The 17,260-nt window shown below is 41.0% G+C and overlaps 1 protein-coding gene across 3 annotated transcripts in view; it reads right to left on the reverse strand.

Annotated features, from left to right (window-relative positions):
* Positions 1-742: 742 nt before the first annotated feature.
* AKAP12 (A-kinase anchoring protein 12) overlaps positions 743-17,260 on the reverse strand; it is a 49,348-nt gene continuing 32,830 nt past the window's right edge. For 2 of the 3 annotated variants that reach the window (XM_019526935.1, XM_019526933.1), the window contains exons 2-3: positions 5,238-11,154; positions 743-1,864 (exon numbers count right to left, since the gene is read on the reverse strand). In XM_019526935.1, coding sequence (XP_019382480.1) covers positions 5,246-11,101 — 5,856 coding nt within the window. In that variant the 5' untranslated portion in view covers positions 11,102-11,154 and the 3' untranslated portion in view covers positions 743-1,864; positions 5,238-5,245. Of the gene's footprint in view, positions 1,865-5,237; positions 11,155-12,689; positions 12,777-17,260 lie in introns of those variants that run through there. The other variant, XM_019526934.1, reaches the window with a different exon arrangement.

A 17,260-nucleotide genomic window follows, 5' to 3' on the forward strand; every position in this document is an offset into this window, starting at 1 on the left:
TTCAGTTATTTAATATTTCATGCCAGGCCTGTTTGGTGACTGTGCTGATCTATACTTGTAACTTTATACAGTAAAAGCTCTGTTATCCGGCATCCCCCGGGAACGCGGGATCCCGGATAACAAAACATGCCAGTTAATTGAGCAGCCCTCCCACAGCATTGCCAACCCTCCCATGGGCCCTGTGGGCCCTGTGCAGCCTGCTATGCCCCCAGGATGTGGGGGCTCAGCAGCTCAGGCTGCTTTGCCCTGGGCTATGCAGGCTCGGAGAAATCAGTAGCGCCACGGCGAGCACTTCCAGTTTCACTTTTCCTTACAAGCTGGCATGCCGGTTAACAGAGCATGCCGGCTCGTAAGGTGCCGGTTACCGGAGAGTTTACTGTACCTGGCAATGAGGAATATTGTGTTGGATGTCTATTAAGTCTTGAAACAAACAGAAGTATAAGCAAAGACTTCATTTAAATCACTCCCCGAAATCACCATTTACTAAATGCACATGAACATTAGGAAACACACTGCTCTGAAAAGAAGTAGGAAAAAAAATATAAAGTGGGCATAATCCAGTATCTACCAAACCCTTTTTGTTACAGAACAAATCTCATTTCACAGCATTTATGTGGTCCAGGACACAGGGTAGCATTAGAATGCAAAAAAATATAGGTAAGTTGATCCTTTTCTTTACAACATTAAAACATTTCAATATTTTGTCTCAGATTTAAGCAGAGCAAATGAGGGCCATTTCAGGGTTGATGAACAGTTTGAAATGTTATGATAAGCATAGAATTGTTATGGACTAGGTGTTCTTAGAACTATTACATTGCAAAAAAGCAAACTTTAAATGTTTTCAATACAATTATAGTGCACTCACTCCTGGTACTTAGAGGAGATCATTCAAAATTAATTTCTGCTTAATAACTTACATCAGTAGGTTTCCAAATAGGAATTTGTACCTTTTGACCACAAATGTTCTTTAATGGAAGCAAGAACAACTACCAATGTATTGCCTTAAATATCCATTCTCACATCCTTTAAATGTATGTCACCATTACCACTAGAAGACTGCTCACACAGATATACCTAACCTAGCTATAAAATTAGCAAGCTCAGGAACGTATAGCAGGATAGACACAGCAGCCTAAGAATTCACCCAGGGTATGGAGTGCATTTTGTGATCTTTGAGCCACTTGCTGCCATGGCAAGCCTGTTAACAATGCCTGCGTTTGTTAGTATAAAGCCAACTCAGGTATGTCTGCATTAGCTCCAGTCACACCTTTTGGCTACAGCGTGAGCATATATTAAGTGGAAACTCACAAAGATGATTTGTGGCCTGCCATAGTTCACTCACAGTGCTTCACCTTGGTCACATGCACTTAGCGTCTCATACGTTGTGTAATGCAAGTGTACATCATATTGTATTTAACGCTAAGGTAGAGAAAAATATGTTAAAGTCAAACTAAGTTTTAAGATATACATATAAATATGCAAAGAATTACACTTCAGTTTTGGAAGCTTGTTAGAAGAGGAAAATCTGGAACAGAAACTAGGCATTACCAGCTTCCTTTTCAGGTTAGGCTATGGAAGTCAGTCAGACAGAAATTGTCACAATTTTTGTATTATTTTCCCGAGCACAAAGAGAAGACTTGAGAAGGGTTAAGTGTAACATCCGAGAGTAAAAGGTGGCGGCTCAAGCTCCTGATCCTGTCTCAGGATTGTCAGTTGCTCTCTCGAATGACATCAGAGATTGACGGTCTATTCTCCCAGTTCAAAAACATTGGTCTACAAGTTCAGAAAGCAGGTTTTACTTTTGGCTAATGTCATCTTCACAGTTTAGTCTCTCCAAATGCAATGCAACTATGTAAAACTACAGCTGAAATAAAAGAACAAAAATGTTAATAAAGCCTTATTAACTTCAACTTACTTTCTTGAACTTTTCTTAAACAATGGAAATTTTGGGGCAGGTTTTCTGGAGAAGTGTTAAGGAGGCACCTCATCAATTCAGTTAACAAGCAATATACATGACCAGGGGCCTGTACCTGTTATATCCCTCAACTCAGAACACACTTATATTAGTTCAGAAAATTTGCTTGAAATCTCAAAATGTTGAGAAAATGACAGCTGTTGCAGGTTGTATCACACAGCAACACTCACATCCAGAGACAACCCTAGCAGAGTGTGGGGCTCAGGGGAAATCAGCCTGTGTGGGGCCTGCAGTGGTGGCCGGCAGTGGTGGCGGGGGGGCAGGGGGTGGCAAGTGGCCAGATGCAAAGCTAGCGGTGACATGGAATCACTAGCACTAGGTGGGCCCTGCAGGAGGGGCCACGGCTGCTCCGCCCAGCTCCACGGGGACCCAGGGCAGTCACCTCGATTCACACTTCCCTAGGGACGGCCCTGCTCACATCCCATTAGGATTCTCAATAAAATTTGTTTTAAAATCTTGCAGATATATATCTATGTTTTAAGCATACATTATTTTTCAAGAACACAAGTTAAAAAAAATAAAACAATATAAGTTTAGGAATTTTCAGATATGGAATGATCTGCTGCACATCCAAGATTCACAGAAAACAAGCATCCACATGCCATAGAACATGAAAACACACTCTGTATAGCATATATAAGCCCAATAGTAGGGAAAGTTTTCCTTCCTCTGTTCTCAGTTTAGCTTTTGGCAACAAAAACCCAAAACCAAAACAAAGTTAGAAGAATTTTCCAAGTGTGGTCACCACCACTCTTTTCATCTTATTTTCATTTTTAAAATAGCTTGATAAACTTCAGTGTTACTAAACATCCAATGCTGATAAACATTCTCTTTTCTTCACTGATAATCTAACCTTGTGGTGGTTTTATGCTCTGAAGTCTGTGACAGCATGGAAAGAAATTTTACTAGAATGGCTAGAAATTTTTAATCAATAAAACAAGTTTGAATCTCCAGAAGTCATTTGACAGCTTATTTTAAGCTCTCCTATGGAGAGGAATCATTACTATTTGAAATCTAAATAATCTCAAATGTAAAGTATCAACTTTGTTTTGTATCTAAGATCTGGACTTGGAATTTTTTAAGCTCTCCCTTTTCTTTCATTCCTATGAAGATGGCAAAAAATAAAAGAAAAAGGCAACAAAACAACCAACTACTGAACATCACATTTTGGAAATGTCCAAGTGACTTAATGTTTGGTGGAAAAAATCTCCATTTCCACAGAACTAACTAACACATTTCTTTGTTTGTAGGCTTGTTAGAATGGACAAAAGAAAAAAAATATACAGCTAACAAGTCTAGGATTCCCAAGACTGCATTTCAGTTTCCCTAGTTTGTTGTCTCAATTGTCCAAAAGACTAGACAGATACTCAGGAATATAGCTGGATTATTTAAGAACATTGTCAAAGCATTATTTAGAATGTAAATGTCAATTACTTTTTTCCCTCCCACATTTTATAACAGCCTTAACAAAATCCCATATCTGGAGTGCTTTCTTACACATGATATATTTTCCCCTCATAAATTTGCACTGATGTATTCTATTCAGTTTGCTTACAAAAGCCAAACAGCTGGCACTGACTGTAGCTTTATGCAGAAAGTGGTTGCATAGCTTTTAGACTTATTCCTGCACTGAGGTACAGATATTGATGTGCCCTGCGCACAGATCTGGGGGGCATGGGTCCCACGTGCCCCCTCTGGGACTGTGTGCAGCAGCAAGGAGCCATCCCCAACCCTCCTGCCTAAGCCCGCAGGGGGCAGCCTGACCCTGTCCTCCCCACGGGCTCTGCCCTCCAGATGTGCTGCCCATGGTGGAAGTGGGGGGAAAAGAAAGCTGGGCTTCATGCTCTGCTATGCTGTAGCAGCACCACCTCCCGCAGGTGGCAGCCAGGGCTCAGGGGCTGCTGCTGGGGGTGGGGGGCTGTGGACCCGGGTCCCCAACCTAGTTAGCCCTGGCAGCTGGGGGCCCCCTCCAGCAGGGCTAGGGGTGGGCAGGATGCTGTGGGTGGGGGGCAAGAGGCATCAGCAGGGCTGGGGGGAGTGTGGGGGAAGTGAGGGGTACCAGCAGGGCCAAGGAGCTGTGAGTGGGGACTGGAGGCACCAGCAGGGCTGGGGGCTGTGGCTTGGGAGTCAGGGGCCTGGATCTGTGCTCTGTGAGCTAAGGGAACAAGGGGAGCTCTGCTTTTCCATGATAAAAAACCCAAAATCAAATGGCAAAATTTATAGGTATTTATAATTTATTTTATTGTAGTGGTTGAGGCACCAGTAGGCTTCCAAAATGCTTTAAAAGTGTAAATATATCAATAAAACATTGTGTTCAATTGATACCTCATTCATATATATATATATATATATAGTGGTTTTTCATTTTAATTACGGATTTGGGGGGGTTTAAAATCAGAGAATTTACAATTTTTTATTTAGAGAAAACCAGGATTCCTGGTGCTCAGGAACTCATCATTCTGACATCCCAGCCTGAACAAAATGACACTCAGCATCCAACAGTTGCAGCAGCTGAATTTTCTGTGTGGCCTCCTATCCAGGAATTAAACAGATGACACTCAAGCTGCCTAGCTTGCAAGATGATGAAGTGATTTGATGACATACTATTTGTTATCCCTGATTTGTTGCTAAAATGGCTCCTATTTGATTGAGGGTTAAAGGAAGATACAACAAGAGGTGGGACCATCCTGGAGGAGGAGGAGTAGAAGAGTGTTGCTCCCCCAACACAGGGAGAAGATAGACAGCATCTCACTGTTTTTAACAAAGAATAGTGCTGCATGCACGTAACAAGTGGTCTTATTTTCAAAGATGCTGAGTGTCCACAGCTCTCTCTGTGGCCTTGATGCAGGACAGAAGGGGAAAAATAATACAGTAGGTAAATGGTATATAGTTACCCACAAAGTAGACTAGTACACCTGTGTCAGTTAACTTCTTTACATCTCATTCAAACAATATGCTTCTACCAAATAAAAATAGTACAGTGACTTTCTAAAAGGCTGAACTCTCCTAACTTCCCTTGTGCCAATGGAGGCTGTAAGTACTGGGCAACTTTGGGGGGGGAAGAGGGAGGAACCATCCAGGTTACTTATTCTGGATGCATAGACATGGATTTAAATAATCTAAAGTAGGCAAGAAGAAGTTTGAAAAAGTTGTTCCTAATCTGTTTAATGAGATTTTTGGTGCTAGCAAAAGACACAACAGCATCACATCACAATAACACACTGCAGTGACAGAAGTAAATTATTCTGAAAATGCTACTTACATTAGGCCTCAGTCAGTCAAAGCCAATGAGGTCTGACTTTGATTCATTTCAGGGTAATGAGATGTGGGGTCCTGACTATTTACATCTTCTTCCATGTGCATCATCACATCTTCCACTGACTGGCTATGATGTTCTTCCTTCCTTTCTACGTGCATTTGCTGGCTTATACACTGGATTTCCACTGTCTGTTTAACTTCTGTTTTCTTCAGCTCTGATTGGTCTGTATCAACAGACTTTTTGGTGAAGTCTTCTGAAACACTAATTTCTACTCTTGGCTTTTGATAGCCTGAACTTTCACTTAAAACCTCTTCAGGGATGGCTGCAATTTCTACTGAATCCTGACGGCCTCTCTCTTTAGATGTACCAGACACTGCTGATACATCTTTCGTTTGCTCTAGAGGAGCTTTTTCCTTTGTAGATGGTTGCTGGATCTCCTGTTCTTTACTCACTCCTGTCTCTTCACCTTCTGTGAGTTGCTGATCGGCCAGAACACATTTCTGTATTTCAGATATATTTATACCTTCTTGACTTCTGTCTGTTGACTCTATCTGCTGCTGTGATTCAGATATGATGCTTACAGCCATTGGCTTTTCTGTCCTCTCAAGTTTGTCAACAGCGGTCTGGACGATCTTTAATACAATTTTTGTACTTTGGGATTCTATAGACTGACCATCAACTTTTTCACTTTCCACGTGGGTTATAGAAGGGCTTTTATCTTGTACTATTTCAGAAGGCAGTTTTTCAGGTACTGATGCTACAGCCTGTACAATTTCATCTGTGGTTTCCATTAGCCTTACCATTTCAGAAATTACCTGCTCTTCAACTGAGGCAGCTGTTACCGGCATAGATGCTTTTTGCGCTTCAGAGCTTTCAACTTCAGGAATGGCTGAGCCCATATCTTCCTGGGGCTCCACTACTTCTTGCTGCACTGAATAAACTGTATCACCATGTGCAATTTCCAATTTTCCAGAATCATGGAAATCTTTTCCCATTTTCAACATTTGCTCAGATTCGATTTTCTTAGTCTCACAGTCCTTTGAACTCACTGTTGTATGTAAAAGCATTTGTTTGGCTTCCACATGCTCTTCTCTCTTTCCATGCACTGGCACTTCTTTAGGAGATATGTCTCTCTGAACAGAGGCCTCAGTTACAACTGCTTCACTGCATTTTGATCCTAAACTACTGTCTCTCTCTCTATCCACAGGGACTTCAGGTACCTCACTCTGCACAGAATCCCCAGCTGTGATTCCTTCTGTGCATTTTGATTCTAAGGTAGACACATCGTCTTCCTCCTTGCTCTGCAAGACAGCCTCAGTTTCTATTTTTTCTGGGCATTTTGTTTCTAAAGGAGGCATGGCGTTATCCGCCTCCGTCTGCATAGTGGCCTCAGTTGCAATTGTTTCTGAATATTTTGATTCTGAGGTAGGAACAGAATCTTCCACCTCACTCTGCATTGCAGTCTCAGCTCTTTCAGTCTGCATGGGGATGTCCATTACAATTGTTTTGGTATGTTCTGTTTCCACAGTAAGGTAAGCATCTTCCACCTCACTCTGCACAGGGACTTCAGGGACTTCCCTCTGCAGAGAGACGTCTGTTACAACTGCTTCTGTGCGCTCTGATTCTACAGTAAGCACAGTCTCTGCCACCTCTTTCTTCAAAGGATCCTCAGTCACTTCACTCTGCACAGAAGCTTCAGGAGAAGTTTCTGCCATGCATGTTGGTTCCACAGTAGATCTGGCTTCTTCCAATTCACTCTGCTCAGGGACCTCAGTTACTTCACTCTGCATATGGAGCTGTGTTGTAATTACTCCTGTGCTTTTTGATTCTGCAGTACAAAAAGAATCTTTCTCCTCTTTCTCCAGAGGAGCCTCCATCACTTCACCCTGCACAACAGCCTCCACTACAGTTTCCTCTCTTCCTTTTGACTCCAAGGTGGGTGTCACATCTTCTCTCCCACCCTGAACAGCAACCGCAGTTATATCACTTAGCAAAGGGACTGCTGATACAGGTACATGGCTGCACTCTGGTTCCAAGCTAGTCTTGATGTCTACTACTTGTTTAAGTTCCTCAGACAACTTAACCTTTGCTTCATCCACTTTCAGATCACCTTCATCTGCAGTTTCACCTGTAGGCAGTTCTGTTAAATTCAGTTTTCCTTCTTCCTTTGCAATATGTTGTTTTACTGCAGTAACATACTCAGCTTCCACCTCAAGCTCTGCCTTGGGAGTTATTGTGACACTACTATAAAATTCTCTTTCTCTGGAGTCTGATGTCTCTGCAGTACTCACCTCTTCAGACATTTCTTCATGTCTTTCTACAGTTGCATGTTCAGGTGCTTGCCTTTGACTTTCATCAGTCAGTATATCAAGACTTGTGGTTTCTCCTGTATGTTCCTTCATCACAGTGCATGTTTCACTTATCTCAGTCACTTCCTTCAGAGCATTTTCTTCCATTTCATTTTTTTCTTGAACGGTTTCTGCTCTTTCCAGTTGGATGTCACCTCCTCCAAATTCCTGTTCCTTTACTGACTGTTCAGCAAACACAGTTATCTGGGATGTGACTGTTATCTCCTCCTCTTCATCTTTTATTTCTAATTCAATTTCCTGTGCAGTCTGAGTGACTACTTCTATCACAGTTTCTTCACCAATCACCTGAGCTTCATCTGACAGCTTAACTCTTTCTGCAACTTCCTCAAGAATTTCTCGTGTGTGTTTGTTTAATTCTTCCAAATTTTGCTCAGTGCCATCTACCTCCTGCACAGGTGTAACTTCTTCGGTAGTATCTGGAGTTTCAGGTAACTGTGAGACTGCTGACACCATCTCGGTTGTCTCCTCAGCAAGAGACACTTCTGTTGCTTCTTCAGCACAGGAAACTTCTGTGGCTTCTTCCCGAGCTGTAACAGCTTCTGAAGTCAACTCCAACTCACTCATTAAAGTATCATCACTTGTGTCCTTTCTCATCTCAGGCAAAGTTTTAGTAACCACTACTGTTTCCTCTACAATTACTTCTGCTTCGGATATCTGCTCAGTTGGTTTTTCTTCGTCTTTCACCTGTTCAATAGTTTCTGTCACCGCAGCAGATATCCAGGATGGTGATCTTTCTTCAATACTGGTAACTGCTCTTTCCCCCTCCACAACTGTCACAGTAACTGCATGAACAAGCCCTTCATTGGATTGGTCAGTTTCTAAGGCATCTTGTAATTTTTCAGCTCTATCCTCCTCTAAAGTTCCCTCCTGTGCTGCGTCAGCTTGGACTGCCATTTGGGCTTCAATTTTTTCTCGTTCAGCTGCTTCGTATTCCGACAGAGGGACAACGGCTGGCACATCAGAGTCTTCCTCCACAGTTTCTGCCAATGTTTCTCCAGCCTCATCGGCACGAGCTTGCTCTAGTTTTCCATCTGACTTTTTCTTCCTTCGGCCAGGCATTAATTTTCTAAATGAGACCCAAGACTCCTCTTTTCCAGGCTCCCCATCAGAAGTAGAATGTTCTATGCTAGCAGCAGTGACAGGTTCCTCGGTTTTATCCTCCATTTTAGTTTTGGACTTTCTTCTCGGAGTGACTAATCTTTTAAATGACTCCCAGGTTGAGACACCTTCACCTTCTGACGGACTTCCAGTTTGTTCCGGTGAGGAACTTCCTTGCCCATGATCGCTTTCCTGTGAACTGGTAAGCATGGTGTCTGCTGGTGTGTCTTTGTTTTCTCCACCTTCTTCTATTTTTTGGCCTTCTTGAGCAGGCTTCTGTCCTCCTTCCTCATCAGAAGAGGATGATTTTCTAGCTCTTTTTTTAGATGACCCTACACAAATGAAGGCCTCCCATGATACTGAGGTGTCAACTTTTCGTTTTGGTTCTTCTGTGTTTTTTTCTAACTTCAGGTCCTCACTATTTTCTTTAGCTTCTTCGTGATTTTCGGAAGCTGCGCTTTCGGTTGAAGAAAGGGTGGCAGTCTTTCCTTTATCTATTTCTTCTTCTTTGTCGCTTTCCGAAGGCCTCCTAACACGTTTTTTAGGAGTGACCATCTTTTTAAATGATGCCCACGGAGTAACATTTTCTCTCTTCCGCTCCGAGTCTGAAGGTATTCCTTCTTCAGTTTCGCTTGCCCGGATTGCATTGATGGCTTTTTCAACTGAAGGAATCTCAGTTGACTCTTCAGGGGAAGAGGCAGAGCTCTCTGCTTTTTGCTCTTCCGGACTCTCTGGGGAATCAGACAGATGTTGAATTTGATCTGCTGGTTCTCCCAACTTAGTTTCTTCTCTTTTTCCTTTATGCTTCTTTCCAGAAAGCTTCTTTAAGCCAGTACCTGTAAAAAGTTTCTTTAATGGGCTGCCTTGGACTTTGGCTCTCTCTTGTGATGACAACATTTCAACCTCATTTGTGATACCTTCTGGTGGCTTACATACAGTTACATCTTCAGAGACTAGTTCTGTTTGTTTGATGAGATCATTCTCTGTTTTGCAGACTGTTTCTTTGTCCTTTAGAACTTCATCAGTTGGTTGGACTTTCTTTAGGTCAGCATCTCCTTCAAATGACTGCTCAGGAACTGAGGAGGGCCTCTGTTCAGCTGCATATAAATCAAGGGCTAGTTCTGCCTCATGTGCCTTAATCTCTTTCTCTTCTACAGTACTAACATGAGCTTCTACCTTTGTCTCTACCTTCTCATCAAAAACTTCCATTGCCAATGGAGCTACTGGCTCAGACTTTTCTTGCATTTTTCCTTCAGATTTTTCAGCAAAGACTTCAGTTGACAATGAAGCCTCTAGTTCAGATTTTTCCTCAGCATATATTTCAGTTTTCTCCTCTAGGGTTATTTTATATTCTTTCACTTGTTCTATTTTTTCTTCAAAAGATCCCTCAGGTTCCTTGTTGACACTTACAGTGGTCTCCTGTAGAACTGGCTGTTCAGAAAGAACAGTAACTTCTTTCAATGTTGTTCCTTCTGGGGTCTCTGCAACATCTCTTTCTTGCTCTTGCCTATCTTTCTCACTTCTCTTCTCCTTTTCACTCACTTCTGTGGGGATCTCTGCTACTGTCTGCTCTTGCTCTTCCTTCTCAGTTTTTTCTTTCTCACTTGCTTGTAGTGGGACATCTGTGACATCTTTTTCTTCGTCCCCCTTTTCTTTCTCAGTTTTCTCTCTCTCACTTGTTTCTGTGGGGATCTCTACCACCTCCTTTTCTTCCTCATTTTTCTCTTTCTCACTTGGTTCTACTGAAATTTCTGCCCCGTCCTTTTCCTGCTCTTGTCTTTCTCTCTCAGGAGACAGCTGTTCATCATCCTTAGGCTTCCTGAAACTTGTCTTTTTCCTAAACCCTGCCCAACCTTGTGTAAAGAATTTCCTTAGTGGTGATGAGGTTTCACTAACTAATGCAGTTGGAGACTCTGGTGACTTGCTAGGATCTTTTTTAACTTCTGCCACTTTGCTCCCTTCTGCTTCCTCGCTTGGACTTTCTGCCAGCTTTTCAGGAGGAGACTCATCTTTCCTCTCCTCACTCTCAGTTTTTTCTTCAGTCTTTTCTACAGGATCAGTGACTTCACTTTGTGTTGCTTCTTCCACCTTTTCTAGCTTGACTTCATTATTATCTCCAGCTCCATCTGCAGACACTTGGTCTTCTTTTTTTACAGTCAGTAGCTGAACAGGTTCAGATTTTTCGGTTTTATCTTTTTTAACAGTAAATTTGAATCCAACAAATTTAAAAACCTTTTTAAATCCAACATCATTAGACTGTGGTTCACTGGGTTGTTCCATCTCTTCTGCTTTTTCCTCTGGTAATGGTAACTGTTCTGTAGCATCTTGAGCATCTGTCTGCTCTTCTTTCACACCATCTTTGTCATCTTTATCAGTTGCTTCTGATTGTGTAGCCTCCATATTTTCAGCTATCTCTTCTTTTAGAATCACATTTGTAGGTTCTCTTTGTCCAACTAAAAAATCAAAAAAGAAAAAAAGATAAAATCAAATTAAATTAACTGCATCCTTAATTAACTGCTAGATTTTATATTAAAAAGCTGAAGACAAATATATGTTTCAACTCTTAACACACAATGATCTGCATTTTAAAGAAGTCTTATAAAATACAAATACCATTAGAGAGGCAACTTTTAGGTCTGCTTTAATTAAACCTTTATCATTTTTATTATGAGCCAAGCTTTCTCCTCACTGAAAGAAAGGGGAAAAATCACCTGCAAGACAGAAAGCTGCCTGCAGCAACAGTGAAACTCAATGATTCAGAATATTTGGGCTTGCTCTCGCTCTTTCTGTGCAACTGAAAGTTTAGACTGTACAATAAATGCAATACTTCGATTTTGTGTAAGCATCCATTTTTCACTTCAGGTAGTAATATCCTACCTGGAGGACAGACAGGACAGTATTATTAATTATTTTGAAGCAGTCTCCTTTCCAGCTGGGAGAAAAGCACAGCATCAAGAATGAAAGAAAGATTCAGACGTGGAAAATTATGATGTCCCAGAATAACGTATGGGAGGATTCTTTCATGACTATGTCTGGATATAGCTACAAGATATGATAGGGTCCCGACAGATCCAAAAATGGATCTGAAATATCCTAACTACTAGTTCTGTCTTCAGTCACAAGCTGTGCTTCTCTGCACCTTTCAAAAGGAATATTTAAAAATAATGTATATTTATTTATTTGTGTATATATAATTTAAAATCTCAGGATGAATCTGAAAGAGAGAGAGAGAATGTGTAAAACTAGCAGTTTTTCAAGTTTACCCTGCGATCTTAAAATCAAACTGGATTCTTTCTTCTCTATATATTATCACCACTTTAGAAAATTCCTGATGACTCTACCTGCCCACATCTACACCAGTGCAACTCTATGTAAAATACTGAGCTTGCAGAGTATAAATTACCTTGCAAAGAAACAAAGAGCCCAATTTTAGTCTTAGATCTTAGTAGCTTTATCTCTACTTCTCTGCTCCCTGGGTGCTACTCTTGTGGTTTCTGCCTCAGTCAAAAGAACACAGGCAGTGAAGACTGCAGCTCTGAGAAAGTCTACCATATTTTTAATCAAATATCCTGAGATGGTAAAGGAAGGATGAGAGAATAAGTTCAGCATAAGAGTTCTGTGCTTTACATGCAATGCAATGTATGCAGTCAGCTGCAGTAAGTATACTACTGCATGAGGAAGTCAAGGCCCTATCCATTCCCCTTCCTTTCCACTTGTGTGCAGAAGGGTGGGGGGAAAAAGAAAAGTAGAAAAGCAGTCTAAAGGAAGCTGGTTGCCTCCATCCCTTCCTGAGGGGGTGCAGGTAGCTGGCCTAACAACAAGGGTGCCATCTTACTTCTCTGAACTGCCACAAACATGTCACATGCTTGCCCTAAATAAAAGTACTCATTGAAAATTATTTTAAAGGCTTTTCCTTCCAAGAGAGATCTTCGGAGCCTTGAAACATATAAGATTTTTATAATATACATTTAGGTTAACTTCTACTTACAATGCACTCTTCTGCACCACATACTGATTGATATGATAACTGCTTCTGCATGTGTTAGTCTCTGCGCTCTCTGCTTTCCTACAGGTTGTCAAAAGGGTCAAATCTCATTGAGGCTTTCCTCCTAAGTACATTAGGCCACTAGGTAGAGGCAATCTAGTGAATTCCTTGTACAGTGTGTACAAAGTACAATCAAAATCCAATAGACACTATATTTTTTGTGGGTGGCTTCCCAGGGTCCTTAATTTATGCAGTATATTACAAAAGGAAAACAAGCAAGTTTGTCACAGCATGCTATTTTCTGAGTCCTCTTTCTTATACTGCTAGTATTTCTGCCACAATCTAAAACCTATTATAATTGTAAATGCTGTCTTTGCATTCAAATTCTAATTCTTGCCAGTGGCCAAATGCACTAAGAAAGAAAACAAAAATAAGACTGCATGACTCCTTTTATATTAAAAAGAAAAAAAAACCCTGATAACAGGGAAGGCCCAGAGACTATGATATATACAGAGAAGACTAAACACATACAAGAAAATGCACTGTTTTGAGTTTTCACTCACAACTACCAATTTTGAAAGACCTATAGTAAAAATATCCATTCCCTTCTAGTCAGCATCATATTGGGAAATATTATGATGCCCCTGCTGTTGCTGCTAAAACCTGACCGTACTGGATTAAGACTATTTTAATTTAAGAAAACACACTTGCATGAAAATTGTAAGCAGTAGACATAAACCTTGTCTGCAATCATAATCATACAGACAAACTCCTGCTCCTGCGAAGAGCCAGTAAGCTTTAGTAGGGTTCCTGCATGGGCCCATGGGTCTATCTGCTTGGATCTAACAGCAGAATCAGGATTACGTTTGTACAGCCTATTCATATATCAACTGAACCCTTCAACAGGAGCTGAAGCAGTTTCACTTAGAGGAAGAGCTTGGTGTTCATTCAAAAGGGATTAATGATTTTTGTACATATTTATTTAAAGGATATCTTTATTTGTAGCAGCAGGCTGGTTTTTTTTAATACTTGACACAGTAATTCTTTGATAGTTCTCACACGATAGTAAGTGAAAACACAATAAGAGGAGTAACTATTCCTGTTTTGGCACACAGGTATACGGCACGTCAGTCATTAGAACAGTTAAGATTTAAAAACAAAAATGAAAATACCCTCAACAAACAGCAGCAGCAAATACCAAGGAGGATGTCTGGAGAGATTCCTGACCTCTCAATGCCCTCAGGAACAGCTAGTCATATTGCAATAAAAAAACAAGCAGCCCTGAAATCTCACCATGAGATCTTAAACTCAAACTAGCCTTTTTCCCTTTCCACACACTATCACCAGTATGGAAGTGTTCTGAAAGTCAGATTCTGCCCTCAATCACACAAGTAGAAGTGTTTTTAAAACTCTTGAGGCTGCAGAACTGTAAGACATGTATAGACTGGCTTGGAGCATCTCAACATCTGTGCAGAATAATCTGCACAATAACAAAGTAGGAGGATTATTCAATGAGCAGCTAGTTTGTCATATGAATTAGGATAGTAACAGGAACATTGAGAAGAATTATAGGTAAATTTTAATAATAAATCCTCAGTGCTGCATCATGGCTTCCAGCATTTGACTTCAGGGAATTCTCCCCACTGGAATGCTACGGCTGTAACTGCTCTTAGGTCAGAACTAGGCCTCCTTTATATTTACAGTACACTGAGAGGGAAGTTTCATTTTGGCTGTGGTCAGCTATTGTTTCCATAGCAATATGCATTATTTTTTTAAAAGAAAGTGTAACAATGAAGTGTAAAGGATAAATGAATGCTAAATGACAAACTCAACTCTGGAGACAGTGGGCAAGTCTACATGAGACATTTACTGTGCAGTTGCCTAATTAGCTCCATAGTAAAACATCACTGTTTACACAAGCAGTACTATTAGTAGTAAACTACTCTGCTGCAAGACAGTACTTGTTCTTTACTCAACACACGTGTACATATTGATGAGGCTGGCTAGAGCATGAGGATACTTCAGTGTGGGGGCTGCCTGCTGGCTAGTGTACCAGCCATCACCCCTGCAGCATGATGAGTGGGGTTGGAGCAGCCCAGGACTGGCAGGCTGACTCCTCCTGGGCCCTCCATGAGCTGGGGCTGCTCTGACCCAACTGAATGTGCTGTGGTCCCAGGCTCACCTGTAAACGTGATTCCTGGGAGCAATAAATTTTGGCGCAGTATGTGCCACGGTTTATTGCTTCACCTTAATAGCACATGTAGGTGCACCCAGTGGGTGGAGTTACAGCATCATAAATAACTGCTGGGGAAAACAAAGAAAAAAGCAAGCAGCTTTTCTTCCAAAGGTAAGTTATGATAACAGTTATTTGATTCATGGGTACCTGAAACTTCCAGAAGTTATTTTGTGGAGATTCACTAGAAAGAATGGGCCTCATGAAGTCCATGATAGCAATGCAAACAAAGCAGATGTAAGGCAGAACCATCCTATCTTAGTAAGAATATTATGCTCACTTTAGAGTGATGTAAATTATTACAGAAGATGTAAGATATCAGAGGAACAGGCCCAATAAGGGTAACAGAAAAGCTGGCACAGCATGGAGTCTTCAAAATGTGAAAATTCTAAGCACTGAGACACAGTCAAGTGGGTTACATTTCCTGAAAGACAAAAAAACCTCACCTTAATAATAAAAGCCACCATAAAAATTAAATCATGAAAGTAACATCTAAAGCATAGGGCTTTAGAGTACTCTTAGATCAAAGAATGTTTGCAGAGAGGGGGGTGCTTGCTATTAGAATAGGTCAAAGTAATAATGATTTGCAAAAGTATGCAAAGAATCCATTAGGGCTATTTAATACAGATCTCTTACCAAGCCTGGCTTAAAATGACACAGTAGCTGTAAAAATACCCAGAAGCAAAACAAGAGATAAAGTCACACCAGTACATGAATTGGTAAGGATACAATTCCAAGCCACCAAAGGCTGCAAATGGTGTAAGTATTCTTTTCCCACTCTCAACCTCGCCTTTAGAATTATAAGTGTTTTTTCAACCCATTTTGCTTTTATTTCCCAGCTTTTAAAACTTTAAACTCTCATACACATTTTCAAATTTAAAAACAAAATTAAATTTGAATCCTAAAGATAGCTTTCTCCCTTTTTCCACCCTGCAGGCTGCAGCCACGTAACTGTAATTTTTGGCAATTATGCAAAATTTGGATTCTTTTTCCATCTGCACAGCTACACTCATCCTGTGCTTCTCTTCTGAGCATTGGCTCCACTGTGGCTGTGTAGGCTCTGGGGCAGAAAAGAATCACCAGGGTATGCATGCAATGCTGTTTAAGTCCCCAAGACTTTAACTACGAAAAAAACCCACGAGCACGAAGCAGTTATGGCACTTACTCATAGAATAGTAAGTCCTACGTACTTAAACAGGATTTTGAATAGTAAGTCCTACGATTTTGAAGCTGCATTTCCTGCTTCTTAACAAAATGCTCTAATCACCAGGCTATGAGCTTGGTATTGCTTGACACACCCTCCAGCCCTCCTCTTGAAGCTGGTCCACCAGCTAGCCAAAAGGGAGATTTGTAGGGCTAGGAAGAAGCTGCCTCAGTGAGATAGATTCTGGCCCAGAGAAGAAGGAGTTGTGAGTTCTAGCCCTAACTCCAAATCCCAATAGGCAGAAAGTACCCCACTGCCATTTATCCAATGATTTATTAAATCCAAGTCTTTACAAAGCATGGTTTAAAAGGACACAGAAGCTGTAAGAATGCCCAAAAGCAAAACACTGCTGAATGACAATGGTACTATTCATAAATGGATCAGCATTTTTATTTTCCATTATGTTTAAACACATTTACTAAACAGAACAAAACCTTAGTCAATATTTGGCATATTTTGTATTGATAGGACTCAGTAGCATAACTGACAGGGGGAGGGGTGGGGAACACCAGCCCTAGGCCTGGTCACAGGGGGGTCACAATGGGGGGGTCACATGGCAGGCTCATGGAGAGTCACAGGGGGGTCACAATGCCCTCCTCCCATGAGCCTGCCAGAGTAAATAACTGATCTTACTACAATACTTAAGGTTCTAGCCATACTATGCCAAAAATAATTGTTTAAATAGCAGTAAAATACAATTCTGGCTCAGCCAATCCATATTTGTTTTAATATTTATTTTTTATTCAATGTCAGAAAATTAGAAGGAATTTTGTGGTCTGGGCCTGGTGTTCCCTTCAGGACCTTGGCTTCATGGGCAAGGGAGATGGATGCAGCTACAGCCCCAGTGAATGTTGCCAAACAAAAGAATTTAGGTTCTATGTACATGGTTTGAATGTGCAGCAAGAATAAAGTCTATGTGGACTATTAGTAACTCTGTTCTCATTACACTAATGCTCCTCATCCAGTACTCAGAGCCTAGGTCTGACCTGGATATATTTTCCTTCATTTATCTTTTCTGAAACTGATACCATTAAATGAATGACGCTATCATGATAAGGACTTTTAGCATGCAATATCCATAACATTTGGTATTATATGGAGTATTGTGTCCAGTTCTGTGCGCCCCATTTCAAGAGG

Source organism: Gavialis gangeticus, unplaced genomic scaffold (genome assembly GCF_001723915.1).
Source record: "Gavialis gangeticus isolate Ggan-Ray unplaced genomic scaffold, GavGan_comp1, whole genome shotgun sequence".
NCBI lineage: Eukaryota > Metazoa > Chordata > Crocodylia > Gavialidae > Gavialis > Gavialis gangeticus.